The following is an 18,210-nucleotide window of genomic DNA, read 5'->3' as shown; positions in this document are numbered from 1 at the left end:
GGTGATGGTGGTGGTGATGATGATGATGATGATGGTGATGGTGGTGGTGATGATGATGATGATGATGGTGATGGTGGTGGTGATGATGATGATGATGATGGTGATGGTGGTGATGATGATGATGATGATGATGGTGATGGTGGTGGTGATGATGATGATGATGATGGTGATGGTGGTGGTGATGATGATGATGATGGTGATGGTGATGGTGGTGGTGATGATGATGATGATGATGATGGTGATGGTGGTGGTGATGATGATGATGATGATGATGGTGATGGTGGTGGTGATGATGATGATGATGATGATGGTGATGGTGGTGGTGATGATGATGATGATGATGATGGTGATGGTGGTGGTGATGATGATGATGATGATGATGGTGATGGTGGTGGTGATGATGATGATGATGATGATGGTGATGGTGGTGGTGATGATGATGATGATGATGATGGTGATGGTGATGATGATGATGATGATGATGGTGATGGTGATGGTGATGGTGATGATGATGATGATGATGATGGTGATGGTGATGGTGATGATGATGATGATGATGATGGTGATGGTGGTGGTGATGATGATGATGATGATGATGATGGTGATGGTGGTGGTGATGATGATGATGATGATGATGATGGTGATGGTGGTGGTGATGATGATGATGATGATGATGGTGATGGTGATGGTGATGATGATGATGATGATGATGGTGATGGTGGTGGTGATGATGATGATGATGATGATGGTGATGGTGGTGGTGATGATGATGATGATGATGATGATGGTGATGGTGGTGGTGATGATGATGATGATGATGATGGTGATGGTGGTGGTGATGATGATGATGATGATGATGGTGATGGTGGTGGTGATGATGATGATGATGATGATGATGGTGATGGTGGTGGTGATGATGATGATGATGATGATGGTGATGGTGGTGGTGATGATGATGATGATGATGATGGTGATGGTGGTGGTGATGATGATGATGATGATGATGGTGATGGTGGTGGTGATGATGGTGATGATGATGATGGTGATGGTGGTGGTAATCCAATGATCCTTCTGACACAGGCTGGGTGTGGTACACGGATCATCAAAGTTACGAGAGCATTAGATTCTTCTCAGTCATTCACCTCAAACACTACTACAGTCATTGATTTCCCCATTTTATCGTCCACGTACATTGTCGATTCGTCTCAGGGCATGATGCATACCCCCACAGCACCCAGACTACAGTGTGTGTCTTGTAATAGTCTTGTCTTTGATATTTCCTTCTGTGCTTTCCTCCTCTGTCCTTGTCCGTGTGTATTTCTTTGCCTTCCAGTTATCAGTGTCTTTGTTATTTGTTTTTCCCATGAGCTGACATTACATTGTTTTTTTTTTTATGTACAGAACCTGCGATGCGTGTGTCTCTCTGGTCTGATCTACAAAGGCTGTGACTTAGGCCGGAGGAGGGGTAAAAAAAGGTCGTCTTTAAAACGTCATCCACAATCCCTCGCAGTGTTTGCCGTGCTTGTGTGATAGCGTTCATTGACGTCAGAGCAAGAAAATAAGCCCGTCACTTGTGAGAGAGAGAGAGAGAGAGAGAGAGAGAGAGAGAGAGAGAGAGAGAGAGAGAGAGAGAGAGAGAGAGAGAGATGGCAATAAGTATTTGTGTTGCACCAGAGTTGTGAGGGAGGAGAACAGACTCGAACGTGTAGTTCCGAAGCATTAGTTTGGGCAAGGGTGGGAGGAGGAGGAGGAGGGGAGGGAGGGAAGAGGCCATCTTAAGTACAGTTGCTCCTCAGTGCGTCGTAAAACCTTAGACTCTAATCCTCCTCTCCGGCCATCATGTCTCTTTCATTATCATTACCATAAAAACGGTGCGTTTCGCCTGTCGTAATTATAATTATACGGATTTTTCCGTGTTAGGCCCTCTTCCGTTACCGGCTTCGGCGGGTCTCTCATATATTTTTTTTTGGGGGGGGGGCTCTCGTAAACCGTTTAGGCGGAAGGGTTTTAGTCGTGGATTTGCAACAGATTTCAGTGCGAGTCTTATCAGGACACACCGTTTAGGTCTTTAGCACTTCCTTTGAGGGGTCGTCTGTGTATGAGGCATTGTGAGGACTTCAAATGAAGCTATGATTAGGACAGTCTGTTACGAGTCTGTAAATTGGAACTCTAAATAGGATGGTATTCAGTTTACCTCCTGACCTATTGTTGGATTTTAGTAGCACGTATGTGACTAGGAAAGTTAGTTGCTATTTTTTTTTTCTTTTTGTTCTGAAAGTGTATGGCATTCGAGGTTTTCCTATTAAGGCTATTTCGTTAACACTCACTGGAGACTTGCCTCACCGGATGATTGGCCAGGAGGGGCCAGCAGTCGTTTGCAGAGGCCCTACGAAGCTGCTCCTGAAGGCAGTGGTCACTCACTGCTGACGGCACGAGAGGCCCTGGTTGATGAGACTGGTAGACACGCACACACACACACACCATCCTCCTCGACCAGTTCCAGGTAGAGTGTGTTCTGTTTGACTGCCATTCATCTCTCTCTCTCTCTCTCTCTCTCTCTGGCCATGTACTGCAGCAGCCAGGTCGTCTCCACGTACTCATCTGTGGTCATGTGCTACAGCTGTAGCCCGTAGCCGAGATGGACGTGAGTGGCACATGCTTTCCCTATGTCCTGTTGGTCACTGGAATTTTCCAAAAATATATATATAAAGTATATTTTCCTTTTGTGGCTTGGTCGGAGAATTTTTTTTGGGGGGAGGGGGCTCGTGTGAAAATGTAACTCTAAAAGAATGGAGTAGGGGAATATGTCAGAGGGGGTTGGAGTTGAACTGCCCTGTTATGATGATTGTGGTCATGTGTGATTCAGGTCATTACCTGCCACAATTAAGGTCATAAAGTCACTTTTGTAATTACCCAGAGTTGATGGCAAGCAATCATGGAGATTGATGTGAAAAAATATTTCGAAAGTTTGAAGTTATTCTTTTTTTTACCACTGTATCATGATGGTCTGAACGAATATATTTTTTTTCAACTGAGATGGTATGGGTACCTGAAGCCATATATATATATATATATATATATATATATATATATATATATATATATATATATATATACATATATATAAACACACACACACACACACACACACACACACACACACACACGCGCTTGCCTAAAGCAAGTACCCATTTTACAGACCAACCTTTTAGGGTGGATGAACAGCTGAGTTGACTGTGGACCGCCTGCCACAATCAGGATTCGAACCTGTGTGCTCGATGCCTTAGGCGGCCCGTGAATGCGTCGCAGTCAGGAACGCTAAGCGACACACCACGGACGTCCATATTCTAATGATGATATTATTGGTCGCTTTTACAAAGCGTTCTTGTGCTTATCTGCTCTTTATGCCAGCCACACAGGGACGAGCGGTAGTCATTTTTTTGTGAGGGCAGTTTACTGTGTCAGTGGGCAGTGTGGGATCATGGCTTTCGTAGGAAGTATTGATGGTGTTAACTTCGAAGTCCAAAGCTACAGACAGCGGGATACCATCGCTCTCCTGATGGCACGAACCCTTCTAGTGTCTCTTGCCAAGCCCTGACATTCCTGAAGGTGAGGGAGGATGGTTGGAGGCACTTATGGTCAATGTTAACCCATTTGTTCCTCCTGACCTTTGGATGTCCCCATTGCGCCTTTTGTGCGTGTGTGTGTGTGTGTGTGTGTGTGTGTGTGTGTGTGTGTGATTTCGACGGATCGAAAGTAAATGTGGTTTGCCGTGGTGTACGGGAAACCTGTCCCGTGTTTCGCCTCAAAGATGCCACCCGGCATCGGGAGACGACGGCCTCCTTGGTACACCTTGTGTGTTGCCGGAGAGAGAGACGGACGCGACACGTCAGCCCATCGGTTATTGTAGCCATTAACTCCAAGGACGGAGGAGGAGGAGGAGGTTCGATCCTTAGTTACGATGGCTCCTGACCTGTGACCTTTGGTTCCCTTGAATGGGGTGAGGGAGGGGGTGTCATGGGTCACTCTCTGTATCCATCATGCTCATTGGGTCGTACCGTCGTGGCCTAAGGAGTTGAGACGACTGTTGACGTACATGGCGTTGGAACAAGTGCCCCTCAGTTCTTGTTCCCGAGGAGCAGCCATGATCGGCCCGTCGCCACGGTGAGTCTTAACCAGGGTGGTGTAGACGCCGAGGATCGTACAACAGCAGTCCCACTTCTTCATCGAGGTGAAGTAGAAGAGCAGGGTTAACTAGAATGGTTGACAAAGGATACTTTGAGATGAGAAATTGATAAGAGATTTATGTTATTACATTGAACGTTTGAAAAGAAAATGTCATAGCCCAAAGGCCCCTAGTCCTCATACTTAAGGGAAAGTGAGACGATCAGTTCTGACGCGGAGGTTGTCATATATGGTTCCAGGCATTGCCTGTTAGCACTGCACAGGCAGGCGAGACGTGGTGTCCTTGAGAGTGGGAAAGAATTAGTCGATGATTGCACACGCATTCAGGATTACCCACTTCCGCACGATGGCACAGTCCTTGAAGACAACAACAACGACTCTTATTAGATACAACGTTACGACTGACGAGTATAACTGTAGGGCCTTGAGCACGAAGGTACGACCGTTGGAACACAGCTGTGCGATCCTTGAGCGTGACGGTACGACCCTTATGGCAGGATGTCACGATCCCTGACAGGTCAGAGGCCATGTCATCATACCCCCCAAAGGTTCGTCCAGGTCATGCTGAAGGGTCGTACAGTCGTGCTCAAAAGGTTGATCATCGGTAAACATGGTAGTGAGACAAGTGAAGTGAGCTGGAGTCACGCTAAGGGGAGAGGAGGACTCTTGAGGTTGTTCATCCAGAGCTCTGGGGGAACTGGATGAATTCCAGTGTTGGAGTGTGCAGGAAAACCTGCATGGTGAGGGGGGGATGGAGTGAGTGGGTGTGGTGTCCGGTGTCTGATGTGTGTGTGTGTGGAACGTTAGTCTGCTGGTGGCCCAGATAACCAGACATGTAAGAGCAGTGGGAGAGGAAGACTTACGAAGCGTTATTACCCGGAGAACACCAGAGGGAGAGAGACTGAAGGTGTGAGAAAATTGGTATGGAAAACTGATTATGACGGTGTATTGATGACTCCTCTTCAGTTGGCATCGCCACATGGGAGATATGGAAATTAGAGGCCTAAGTAAAGATCAGGTCATTTTATATGCTCAAGGGCCCTGCCGTCGTGCCTAAGGGGTAAGAAGGTAAGAGGAGAGGAGAGAAGACCACAAAAGATATGGACAGATGCCATGGTTGAATTATTACCGAGGGCTAAAGGTGTATCACACAATGCCAGGGAGAGTGATTATTGATTAAGTGGAGTGAAGAAGCGGTGTGTGTGTGTGTGTGTGTGTGTGTAGGGTGGGGAGGTTCAGGGAGGGAGGGGGGTAGTGTTGGCGTGTTTTTGTGTGGTGTTGATGTGTGTGTGTGTGTGTGTGTGTGGGTGGGTGAGTGGTGGCGTGTTGTGTGGTGGTGGTGGTGGTCAAGATGTGAATGGAGACGTTAGCCACGTTGGACGCACTACCCTAGGTAGCCAGCGCGCCTCGTGAATAATTCGAAGTGCCTGTAGCACTGACGTAGGTCCCTGGAAAAATTTTTTCCCACTTTCTGTACATATGAATTCACAAGGAGCCAAACTACAGGATGAGCCGTTCTTAGGCTCGCTAGGCCAATGGGAAGGAGGGGGGGAATGGCCGTTCAGAGACAAGGATCATCCCCCGGCGCATCCTTAACATCAGCAGAAGGAGCAGCAGCTTGGCCAGTCAGGTCTGTCGTGGAGGCATGTACGCTTTCCTTCCCTCACCCTCACTTTTACGGCCATTCCAGCACCTGGAGACGGTGGTCGGACTCCAGCAGTAGTAGTAGTAGTCCCGGATCTTTTTCGAGACTGGAAGTGGCCGGAGATCCTTCTCATCTGTAAGAACACCAGCACGAAACACTGTCACTCCTGTCTTGAGTCTTAAACGCTTGGAATAAGCCCAAACTGGGGATGTGGGAAGGAGAGGGGGGGAGGGAGAACTGGAAAATAATTGTCTTCTTTTCCCAGCAGACTTCCAAGTTCTACAGAATAATTAGGTACGAAAAGTTTCCAGGCCCAGAGCTCATGATTTCCAGCTCCAAATTTTATTTCCAGCTTTGGCTTATGATTTCCAGGTCTTTTTTTTTCTTTTTTTTAAGTTTCCCAACCCTAGTTTTTAATTTCCAGCCCCAGTTTTCAATTTGCATATCCAGCTTTTAATTTATAGCTCATGTTTTTAAATTTTCAGTTCTAGTTTCACGCGCTGGAAAGTTGCCCAGATTTAGTGTAATCATTGTAGTAGTTGAGGAAACCTTTGGTTCTTTGGCACACTGATGCTCTACGTTCATCAGGGTGTGTTCGGTAGCTGGAGGCATCCCGATCTATCGCAACGTACACTTGATGGGAACGGGTCGTTAGATTTATGACCGAGTGATAGATAGCGTAAACAGTTTTAACATAGGATTATACTCACTGTGGGCTATATTAAGTCAAGGGGTTCAGATCTGGGTTTTGTTCGTAAATTGTGTAGGGATCGCCGTAAATATGAAGCACGACCGAGTTTAGCTCCCATCCGAAGTGGGAGAGTGAGTGAGTGGTCACAATCAATACTAGAAGAGTCGAATATCACCTGAACCTTTTATGTAGCGAGTAGGAGGAAGTGGTGGTCAGTTGGCAAGGGCCCGAGCAGCCGAGGGAAGCAGGAATGTTCGAAACATTTACTGATGCTGTCTCGTTCGTTGTGTAACGGCAGCTTGTTGGGATTCGAATACTTAGGGTCGATTCCCGAACTTGGTGCGGCGATTACTGAATTTAGGGGTTTCGCTTTAGCTCAGGGGAGAGAAACCCCCTTTCCCCTGGAAAGAAAAAAATAATGCAGAATTTGAAGAAAGATTTTGAGAGAGACGAAGATTATTATTATTTTCTCTGTTTTTCTTTTACGATTGTAATGTCTTAAGGCCCCAAACTGTAGTTCATGAAATCCGTAATCATTTTTTTATTTAGATTCTTCGACATCTTGTAACGACAGACGCCATACATGTACTTCACAGCTTAACCTCGTTGATCGCTTGGTGTAGGTGGATCATCTCCCATCACGGGGAGGGAGCTGCTACTTTATTACATTGTTCACCTCCTCACCTTGGTTGGCATTGTGATGTATTGTTTACCTGGCCATCAAGCCTCAGGTTCTGTCCAGGCTTGCAGCCGTGATGGTGGCCAGTCGGTGGCTGTATCACATCACCCACCAGTCTAGCTTGTTTTGATGAGCAACTTGTATCTCGGACGATCCCAGACTGGTTTGTTAGGGACATCAGCCAGTGACTTGTCTCAGAAAATCCCAGGACTGTGTTATTTTATGTACCAGTGAGTGACGTGTCACTTGTAACTTGTAAGGGACCCAGACTGGCTTGTTATGGGTATTATCCACTCATTTGTAGCTCACAAGACCCTAGAGTGGTTTCTTGTGAGTGCTAATAGCTTCAGTCACTTGTTGCTCACAAGGCCCCAGACCGGCTTGTAGGTACTCTCCAGTCACTTGTCGTTCTTAAGCCCCTAGATTGGGTTGTTATAGGTACCATCCAATCGCTTGTAGTTCTTGAGACCCCAGACTAGCTTGTTGTAGGTACCATCTAATCGCTTGTAGTTCTTGAGACCCCAGACTAGCTTGTTGTAGGTACCATCTAATCGCTTGTAGTTCTTGAGACCCCAGACTAGCTTGTTGTAGGTACCATCTAATCGCTTGTAGTTCTTGAGACCCCGGGCTAGCTTGTTGTAGGTACCATCCAGTCACTTGTAGTTCTTTAGACACCTAGACTAGATTTTTAAAGGTACCATCCAGCGACTTGTGCCTCAGTAAACATCAGATGGGTTTGTTGTGCTTGATGGATGTGGTGTATTCGTATATGTTACCCCCTACCAGGTCATGTCTACCCAACAGTTTTATCCACTTGTAGGGTCCAACCACATGTGTTAACCCCCTCCCCCCATATCACTTGTAAGAAGCTGTGGTACCCCGTACTATGTCTTGTCCACCCAGCTGTGGTACTCCGTACTATGTCTCGTCCACCCAGCTGTGGTACCCCGTACTATGTCTTGTCCACCCAGCTGTGGTACACCGTACTATGTCTTGTCCACCCAGCTGTGGTACCCCGTACTATGTCTTGTCCACCCAGCTGTGGTACACCGTACTGTCTCGTTCACCCAGCTGTGATACTCCGTACTGTCTTGTTCACGCAGCTGTGGTACCCCGTACTATGTCTCGTCCACCCAGCTGTGGTACTCCGTACTATGTCTCGTCCACCCAGCTGTGGTACCCAATACTATGTCTTGTCCACCTAGCTGTGGTACCCAATACTATGTCTTGTCCACCTAGCTGTCCTTCCCCAATCTCTCCCGCTAGGACTTTTTTTTTTTCCACCCACTCTTCCACCCGTTCCAGGACTGGTCTGCTTAACTCCCTTACCCCTCCTCCATCTTGGACAGATCTGCCAATAGCTCTTGCCGTAGCCTGGACGGGTCCAGAGTGGGGGTGACGGGAGGGTAAGAGAGGTCTTAGTTGGCTACGTTCTAAGGATGAGACTTTGGAGGGATCCCGTGCGCCAAGACACGTCTACAGGAACCGGCTGGGGATGAGACACGTCCCAGATAGCAAGGGTATGTGTAGGGATAGAGGTATGAGAAGCCTCGGGCCTTAGGATAGGGAGAGGAAAGGAGGAGAAGGAGGGGGATAGGTCCTTGGCTTACCAGGAGAGCCGTTGTAAAGGGGTCGTAGGGTAAGAGAGGTTCAGGCTTATGACGGTTCCAGGAGAGACGAAGTAGTTTGAGCGAGTGTTTTTGGTAAAGTTGAGGGGAGTGTTAGCGAGGTCCCAGCATGTTACGACCATCCCGGACTGTGTCGGCAATATATGGGACAGTAGACGGAAGTGTAAAAGCCTTCCTTGAGGCCTTGCACGACCCACAAAAGTCATTGTTTACATCATGTGGGCGGAAGTTGCCTCTGTTTACGTATTGCCCGCCGTCCCTGGTCGCTCATGGTGCCCGGTGGCTCGTCCCTGTCATAGTATTGTGGACCGGTGGAAAAATTCACTTTTTTTTGGTCCCTTGTGAAGAGGTATGGCAGTATGTATATATATATTTTTTTCTCCTAAGAGGAGCGAGTTAATTCAAGTTGTAGATGCACCGTGTGTAAAGTAGTGATGAGTTACGTTATGGTGATGCTCGGGGACCCCCGTCAGTAGTCACCCTGCCATTGGTTCTACTTGACGGTAGACTGGGCTTATGAAGGGCTGTTGCCTTTGTCTCGCGGTTTTTGATGTCTCATTCTGTCCTTATGCTTCCACTGTTTAATAGTTTTGTTATTTATTCTTTGTTTGTTTGGCGCGAGCGTGGGACAGTGCCTTTGGGTGCCATCGACTCGCCGTGCAGATGTGCCAAACCTGCGGATCAGGCAGTTCTATTGATTTCACTCACAAGCGTGGGCTGGTGGAATTACCGTTAAGTGTATCAATCTACTGCCTCCCTTACTGATGAACGATGGCGAAAACTTCTATAGATTGCCATCCTGAAGCATTCTGGCGATCCAATAAGAGGGAAATAGGGTTATGGTGAATGTTGTGTATTTAGTTATGGGGGTAAATGTGGCAACGTGGCCTCGTGGCGGAGTCAATACGGGTGTGTGCGCGGGACGTTCAGTGGGAGACGAACCCGCGGTCGGGAGGGAGATTGTTGCGCCTGCTCCAGAACCGCGAACCCCCCCCACCCCTCCCCCACGACCTCTGCTTTCCTACAAGCCCCAAACTGCTTCAGGATTAAGATGGGCAAGGCATAATGAGCCGCCATCACCTACGGGATCAGCAGGAGGCCCCACAGGCGGCTCCTGGGCGCCCACAGCGGGACACGTATCTGTGAGGGTGCCAGCCTCCTGTGAGCTAATGACGTAGTCCACCAACGGAGCAAATATTTCCCATGAGTTATGTGCCAATAACCACCTCAAGGACCGGATTGTATGGAGAGTTTGTCGTGGAGGTGGAGAGTGAGTGTTTCGAGGAGTTAGTTGTGTTCCAGTCCGCTCAGACCCAATAGACCGCTGGTGTTGTGAGCGAGGGAGAACACATGAAGTTATCGTGAAGACGGGATTTTAAACCGTGCATCAGGACATAACATGCTAGTGTACATCCCGGTGAGTAAGCCACAGCAATGTTTTGTTACACCTCTTCGCCTGTCCGCCCTCTTCCGTAGCTTTATTTTTGTTCTTTTTATATCGGTGGGGTTAGATGGAGTCTTGCCAGGGAACAGGTGGATGGTGTGTCCAGGGAGCCGTGAGTTGAGAGCCACTCCCTCTTTCCCAGCAGCTTTATATAAACGGCCAGTGTTGGCTAGCGTAGCCAGCTGATGGGTTAATTCTCGACCACCTCAGGTACCTGCCGAGTTGAATAGGCTTGGTTCGGTTGACACATAACACTCTTTTTAAGGCTCAGCTTACTCCTCAGGAGTAAAAACATTTCTGGGAGTATTCCTTGCGTTTACGGCCGTCTTGCACCTCCATTCTTTCTCGGGGAGAGGAGAAGAAAAAAAAAATCTCGACAGGAGAATGGGAGGGTAGTGAAGACCTGTGCCTCAGATCTATCTCATTCAAGGGAGGCTGATTTAGTGTAGTGACGCCATAATGCAGGACAATGGAGAGGTGTCATTTAGAAGGCAGACGACGATGTACAACCTGTGTTTAACGCAGCTCACGGCGGTCACTCTGAGCTCCGGGCTCGCTGATGACACCCCGTGGAAGGTGGTGCTGGTGTTTATCATAAGACAGTAGGCGGCCAGTGAGATCTTTCCCCCTTATCGTTTATTTCTCGACTGTTTGGACAAATTAGAGGAGTTTAAGCTGTCGTTGATGGCAGTAAGCGTTGGCGACCCTGAAATCAAGAACACTTTTCCTCGGGTGAATGTTAACTGATTAAGAACAGGATGTGAATATTTAATCTTGCTTTTGAGTGAATATTAACCGATTAAGATGTAAGTGATCAGGTTTAGCAGGTTTGACACGAAACAGCGATTGGGGTAGGTCTAAAACCAATGGGAGAATACGAAACAGTTAGAAACCCGGTAACTAATGAATGAGGGAGGACGATGAAATGATATGATGGACACCTAGAAGTGACCATATGTACAGTTTAAGATAAAGAAAGGAGGATGTCGAACAAGTAGTAAATTTGATGTACGTGATCGATTAGATTTATGGTGCAAGGTTTTTACAAACTTACGTGTAACATCTAGTATGAGCATATGAATTACGAATCTTGTCCTTCGAATTCTTAATTTTTCCTGGATATTGAAACCAATGGGCGCATTAATTGACAAGGGTTAGTCCAACCGTTTTAAACGGCACTCCAGGTTGTCGTTGCAGACGAAAGTTATGAGTAAGGGAACTTGTGGCATGAGCTCAAGGTGGGGAAAGTGAAACATTCAGTAAAATTATACCCTGGCAGCAAGTGGGGAGAGGGGTATGTAAATAGTAAACACAGTGGAGGAAACTTGAGTCATAGTACCTGGAGTAGGGATCGTATCATCCTACTCGAGGCCTTGATACGGGGAGAGAATGAGAAGAGCAAACCCTACGCTGATTGACCGTGCAAGTTGACAAGGTCGTTGGCTAAGTAGAAAACAGTAGAGAATGCTGCTTGTGGTAGGCGGTTAGGCTTGGTCGTGGGTGGAAATAATTCTATTTATGGAACAAAGGACAAGGGGTTAAGGGTAGCGAAGCAGACAAAGACTAGTTTCGAGTCCTGCAAGGAACAGTTTAATGTAATGCAGAACAAAAAACAGGTGAGCTCCTGGGAAGCAGAGTCTGATAATTCCCAGGTTTTGACAGCTACAGAGAGGTAGGCTTGTCGGGAAACAAAGAAGGATCTGGACGCGAAAATGGTCTGCAATTGACTGAAGGAAACGGGGAGGATAGATATGGGAGATGGTTTGGGCGAACTTAGACATGAGAAAATAAGAGCTTAACTGAGGCAGGTCCTAATGGGTGAACTTGTAGTAGATGGGCATTGGACATACGGCTCAAACCCGAAGTACATCAACAGATCATCGACGGATTGAAAGAAACAAGAGGCAGTAGAGGTGGTGGCCAAACAGGGGAAACTTGATGACTAGAATGATAGGGACTAGGAACCAGCGAATAGGGACGAGGGGTTGGGGGGGGGGCCAGGTAGGTAGGTAAAGGAACAATCGGTGTGGCCGCCAAGCTCGACTCCGCCTCTCCAAGGTTGGGGGACCACGCTGCACGTCGCCCATTTTGATTATTTTTAGATGATGTTCTCGCTTGTGATGGCTGCTTATTGACAGGTTGGCTCGATGAGTCGGGTGATGGTCAGTCCATGCAGAATCTCGCAAATGCTGCTTGGGGACAGTCAGACTCAAAACCGAGAAAAAGATGAAATGTTGTTGGTATTCCCAGTGTACCGCGAGATTCCATTTGGCTTTGTTTACAACATGTGATGCCGGAGGTCGGGAACGTATGTTATCTTACCTTGTCAACAAAAATTTACGATAAAGATTTTTGTTATGAGAATTCGGATTGGGCAGTGATCGTCCATCAGAAGACGGCAAGTGTCATGTAATATTATTGGGTTCACGACATAAACACAGTTGCTGTAGTGAGTAGTTTGTCCTTCACACTTTGAGTGCTGGAGTAGCAGCGTTGGCGGGCGCACGATTCGTTGGGTTGGTAAAAGTACTGCAAGCTGCTGCTGCTGCTGCTGTGCTGCTGAATTGGAGACGGGAAGGTCAGCGGTTGGGTAATGCTACGTGATGGACAACGGAATTAGCATTACTGCCGCGATTGGCGTGGGGTTGAATGCTGTACAAGGTTCATTTTTGCCATAACGAGAAAAAAATAGTCAATGAGCATGTTCGAATTCTCAGAGAAGTGATTGTATGAAAGATGGACTGCTTGCGATTATTTCCATGCACACTCGTACACACACACACACACACACACACACACACACACACACACACATATGTGTGGTGTATAATATCGTATATAAGATTCAGATCAAGGTACAACGGTCTGCACAAGAAATTTCCACCAAGGCCAGCTTCTTGTGGCGAGTCAAGACGTTAGCGGTTGGGTTTCAGCTGGTGCACCAGCAAAACAAAGCCACAGTTTGATTTATTGTGAGACTCGGCCGGTTGCTGAGGCCGAGCTAGAGAGGCTCCGGGGGGAAGGGAAAGGTGGTGCTGGGTGGGTGGGCTTTGCTTAGCCTCCTTAGCGAAGTGTTAATCATGTGTTCATTCTCTCTCTCTCTCTCTCTCTCTCTCTCTCTCTCTCTCTCTCTCTCTCTCTCTCTCTCTCTCTCCATACAAAAATCAGGTGACAAAAGAATATGTATATATATATATATATATATATATATATATATATATATATATATATATATATATATAGATAGATAGATAGATATGTAGTGCCTACCAGAACACCAGGAGAGATGGGGAACATGCCAGAAGCATGATTTCGTTGTTGGTCAGTCCTTGATGAACGTCGGACTGTAAGTTATGTTGGATGCGTGTCGGCCGAGTGGAAACAGTACAGTTCAAGAAACAAGACTTGCGAATCGCTACCGTTTCCCCTGTTGTATGAGGCAAAATTTCGTCGTAGGTACTTGTAGGTATATCTATTTATTTGTCTTTATCTGTATAACTATCTATCCGTGTGTCTATCTCGATCTATCTTGCTGTTTCTGTCTGTCTTGTCTCTCTACCTGTTCTACCCATGTGTCTGTTTCGATCTATCTGGCTGTCTCTGTCTGTCTCTACCTTATCTATCCGTGTGTCCATTTCGATCTATCTGGCTGTCTCTGTCTGTCTATCTATCTATCTATCTGTCTGTCTTTACCTGTTCTATCCATGTGTCTATTTCGATCTATCAGGCTGTCTCTGGTTGTCTATCTGCCGGTCTATGTACACTTGCTGGGGGGTAGGGCGTGGTGTGGTTATCGTAGACTGGATCGTTTGTGTGGGAGCCATGGGGTCTATATTGTGAGTGAGGGAGCACTGGTTCATGTGTAGGTGTCGTGGTATGTATGTGGGAGGAGAGGTAAGCATGGAGCGTGTGAGGTAAGCATGGAGCATGTGAGGTAAGCATGGAGCATGTTTGGTAAGCATGGAGCATGTGAGGTAAGCATGGAGCATGTGAGGTAAGCATGGAGCATGTAAGGTAAGCATGGAGCATGTAAGGTAAGCATGGAGCATGTATGGTAAGCATGGAGCATGTTTGGTAAGCATGGAGCATGTGAGGTAAGCATGGAGCATGTGTGGTAAGCATGGAGCATGTGTGGTAAGCATGGAGCATGTGTAGTAAGCATGGAGCATGTGTGGTAAGCATGGAGCATGTGTGAGAAGATTCCAACATGTCTGGTAAGCAGCGTGGAACGGATGAGGTAAGCATGGAAATAGTAGTCAGCATGGAGCATGTGAAGTAAGCATTGAGCATGTGTAGTACCCTTGGAGCATGAGTGGTAAGCATTAAATACGTGTGGTAAGCATGGAAAGCGTGTGTTGAGCATGAAACATATGTGGTGGGCACGGAGCGTATGTGGTAAACAAGGAGCTTGTGTAGCAGGCGTGGAACATATGTGATATTCATGGAACAAGTTTGGAAGCAATGATGTGTGGAATAGACGAAACTTTTTCATTTTCTTTTTTTATTTGCTGAGACGGCACGGGCAGCTGAGGCCCTAATCAAGGCCGCCCCATTAACGCTATATATATATATATATATATATATATATATATATATATATATATATATATATATATATATATATGCGCACACAAACACACCCGTTTTATCGACAAACCCCTAGGGGTGGATGAACAGCTGGGTTGATTGTGTACCGACTGCCTGAGCCAGGATTCGAACGTTTGTGCTCGACCCTGGGCGGCCCGTGAGTGCGTCACTGTCAGGAACGGTCACCCTTGCAATATATATATATATATATATATATATATATATATATATATATATATATATATATATATATATACCGGTTAATGAACGACTTTTTTTAATTACATTGTTAATTACAGTATAAGCGTGTTTTTTCTTGCAATTACTCTTCAGGACGCCAAGTTTTCCCCAAAACTGATTTAACTACAGTTTGGAAAGTTTTAGTTGGTGGTGGTGGTGGTGGGTGGCGAGGCTGCTGTATAAATCTCGGTGAGGCTGAGGAGGGTTTAATGGGTGGGCATGGCATTATCTTGCTCCTGTGCATGGTATCTGCTGGCGCAGGTACACACATACGATGGGTCTTAATGCTGTCTGTATCAATATATATATATATATATATATATATATATATATTTCTCTCTCTCTCTCTCTCTCTCTCTCTCTCTCTCTCTCTCTCTCTCTCTCTCTCTAGTGCGGTGAGCGCTCCGCGCTAATCCTGCTTTTTTTTTTTTTTTTTTTTTTTTTTTAAAGCAAAGTATCGTCGTATGTACATTGGGATATGTAGGTAGGTAGGTCTTCCCTCCCTCCCTGCCTGGTTGGTTGGCTGGCTGGCTGCCTTCTCTCCCCCAACCCCTCGGGAAGTGGCAACATTAACTGCAGTAATCGCGAGGCTGATTGGCTGGCTGAGGTTTTTACATTTCTCTGCCCAAAGACAGATGGTTGGGGCGGGACGGGAGGATATGGCGTAGTTACCACAGGATGCGGGCTCTCTCCTCCTCCCCACCACCACCACCACCACCGCCACTCTCTCTCCACCGGCACTCCACCACCACCACTCAACAGCCACCACTGCCACATTCACCTCCTCGCCTAACCACACTGATCGTTCTCAGCTACACCACCACCCATTACCAGCATCCACCAGTATCACCACGACCCCTGCCTATGTGAATATCATGATGGTGGTGGTGATCGCTTCCACCATCACCACCACCAACACCACCCTCATCTGGGCTGGTGGGAATTTATATGCGGTAATTGTCCCGGCCTCGGTCGACTTTTAGAATCGGTAATGAGAGCTGGTTCCTTGTGGTGGTGGTGGTGGTGGGAGGTGGTACTGGTGGTATTGTGTGGTTGTGGTGCTTGAAGGTACTGGTGGTATTGTGTGGTAGTGGTGGTATTGCGTGGTAGGATGTACTGGTGGTATTGTGTGGTAGAATGTAATGGTGGTATTGTGTGGTAGGATGTACTGATGATATTGTGTGGTAGAATGTGCAGGTGGTATTGCGTGGTAGAATGTACTGGTGGTATTGTGTGGTAGAATGTACTGATGGCATTGTGTGGTAGAATATACTGTTGATATTGTGTGGTAGAATGTACTGGTGGTATTGTGTGGTAGAATGTACTGTTGATATTGTGTGGTAGAATGTACAGGTGGTATTGTGTGCTAGAATGTACTGGTAGTATTGTGTGGTAGAATGTACTGGTGGCATTGTGTGGTTAGTGATGGTCCCAGGTGCTGGTTGCATCACAGAAGGGTGTACATGTGGAGCACGTAGCCTCGGTAGTACTCTACCCCAGCAGCATGACGGTACGACTCCTCATGGTCAGGTCAGAGGTCAGGCTAGTAGAGCCAAGCGTTGTGCCCCTGAGCTGAAGGGTCTCACCGTCATGCTGAAAAGGTTCCTAGATGACAGCTTGCTGCAGGAAGGGCCTGACCTAAGTTTAGGTTTGGCCGAAGGTCCGTGAGATTACTTACGGTGTAGGGCCTGGCTGTGGTGGTGTCTTGTGCTGTGGTGGGTAAGGGCGTTGCTATGGTGGTGGTGTATTATATGTGGTGTGTGGTGGTAAGGGCTGTCGCTGTGGTGGGTTAGGGCGTTGCTATGGTGGTGGTGTATTATATGTGGTGTGTAGTGGTAAGGGCTGTGGCTGTGGTGGGTAAGGGCGTTGCTATGGTGGTAGTGTATTATATGTGGTGTGTGGTGGTAAGGGCTGTGGCTGTGGTGGAGTTTAAGGTGATGTGCGGTGGTTTGTGCTGTGATGGAGTTTAATGCTTTATGTGGGGGTGTTTTATGCTGTGGTTGATAAGGGTGTGGCTATGGTGCTGTTTCACGTGATGTGTGGTGGTGAGGGCTGTGGCTGTGATGGTGTGTTTAATGGTGGCGAGGGCTGTGGCTACGTTGGTGTTTCATGTAATGTGTGGTGGTTATATTTTTCCAGATATTCGTAGATAAAGCTCATCAATAATAGCAGGGATGGCGAGTGTACACTGACTGTGGGTAGGTTGGTGGAGGCAAGTATAGAGCGTAAGGTGGGCACAGTACCTCCCCATAGAGGGTGACTGGTGGGCCCAGATCGGCCCAGGGAACCATCGGGTCAATCTTCCCATCCGAGAAGGAGGGAGATTTAGGGTACATCAGATACATTGATATTGACAGGATCCTTAGTGATATTGACCGTGACACAGGTAACAAGTAGGGGAATGAATGATTCATGGTACTTTTATTATAATACGAGTCTGGTTGATGCAGGGTATACATAGTATCAAGGCTTGTATGGGTACATTATCATGGGGATGTGGGAACGCATCACTTTATATATATATATATATATATATATATATATATATATATATATATATATATATATATATATATAGGGGATAGGGGAGAAAGAATACTTCCCACGTATTCCCTGCGTGTCGTAGAAGGCGACTAAAAGGGAAGGGAGCGGGGGGCTGGAAATCCTCCCCTCTCGTTTTCTTTTTTTTTTTTTTTTTCTAAAAGAAGGAACGGAGAAGGGGGCCAGGTGGGGATGTTCCCTCAAAGGCCCAGTCCTCTGTTCTTGACGGTACCTCGCTATCGCGGGAAATGGCGAATAGTATGAAAAAAAAAATATATATATATATATATATATATATATATATATATATATATATATATATATATATATATATATATATATATATATACAACGGACGAGTTCTATAGTTTGGGAAATGCAAAACATAAACAAGTTACATATGCGATGAGTGTCATCATGTGTTTATAACAGGACACTGTACAGTTGTTTTCATTGAGAGTAATACAGACGGTCATAATACATGACATATAGGCCATGTAGTTACAGAATATACCTGTGCTGGGCATGTTTGCATCAGATGTATTCATAGCTCAGACCATAGCAAAATTT

At 46.6% G+C, this 18,210-nt stretch overlaps 1 protein-coding gene across 12 annotated transcripts in view; it reads left to right on the top strand.

Annotated features, from left to right (window-relative positions):
• LOC139747298 (uncharacterized) overlaps positions 1-18,210 on the top strand; it is a 221,744-nt gene that overhangs the window by 78,883 nt on the left and 124,651 nt on the right. For 3 of the 12 annotated variants that reach the window (XM_071659440.1, XM_071659436.1, XM_071659429.1), the window contains exon 1: positions 9,761-10,245. The exons of 6 other annotated variants lie outside the window; for them this stretch is intronic. In XM_071659440.1, coding sequence (XP_071515541.1) covers positions 10,228-10,245 — 18 coding nt within the window. In that variant the 5' untranslated portion in view covers positions 9,761-10,227. Of the gene's footprint in view, positions 1-9,760; positions 10,246-18,210 lie in introns of those variants that run through there. 3 more of the 12 variants (XM_071659441.1, XM_071659427.1, XM_071659439.1) reach the window with 3 other exon arrangements.

The sequence above is a fragment of the Panulirus ornatus genome, chromosome 68 (assembly GCF_036320965.1).
Source record: "Panulirus ornatus isolate Po-2019 chromosome 68, ASM3632096v1, whole genome shotgun sequence".
Lineage (NCBI taxonomy): Eukaryota > Metazoa > Arthropoda > Malacostraca > Decapoda > Palinuridae > Panulirus > Panulirus ornatus.
Note: the sequence above shows the minus strand (reverse complement) of the source record. Positions and strands in the feature narration are given on the sequence as shown.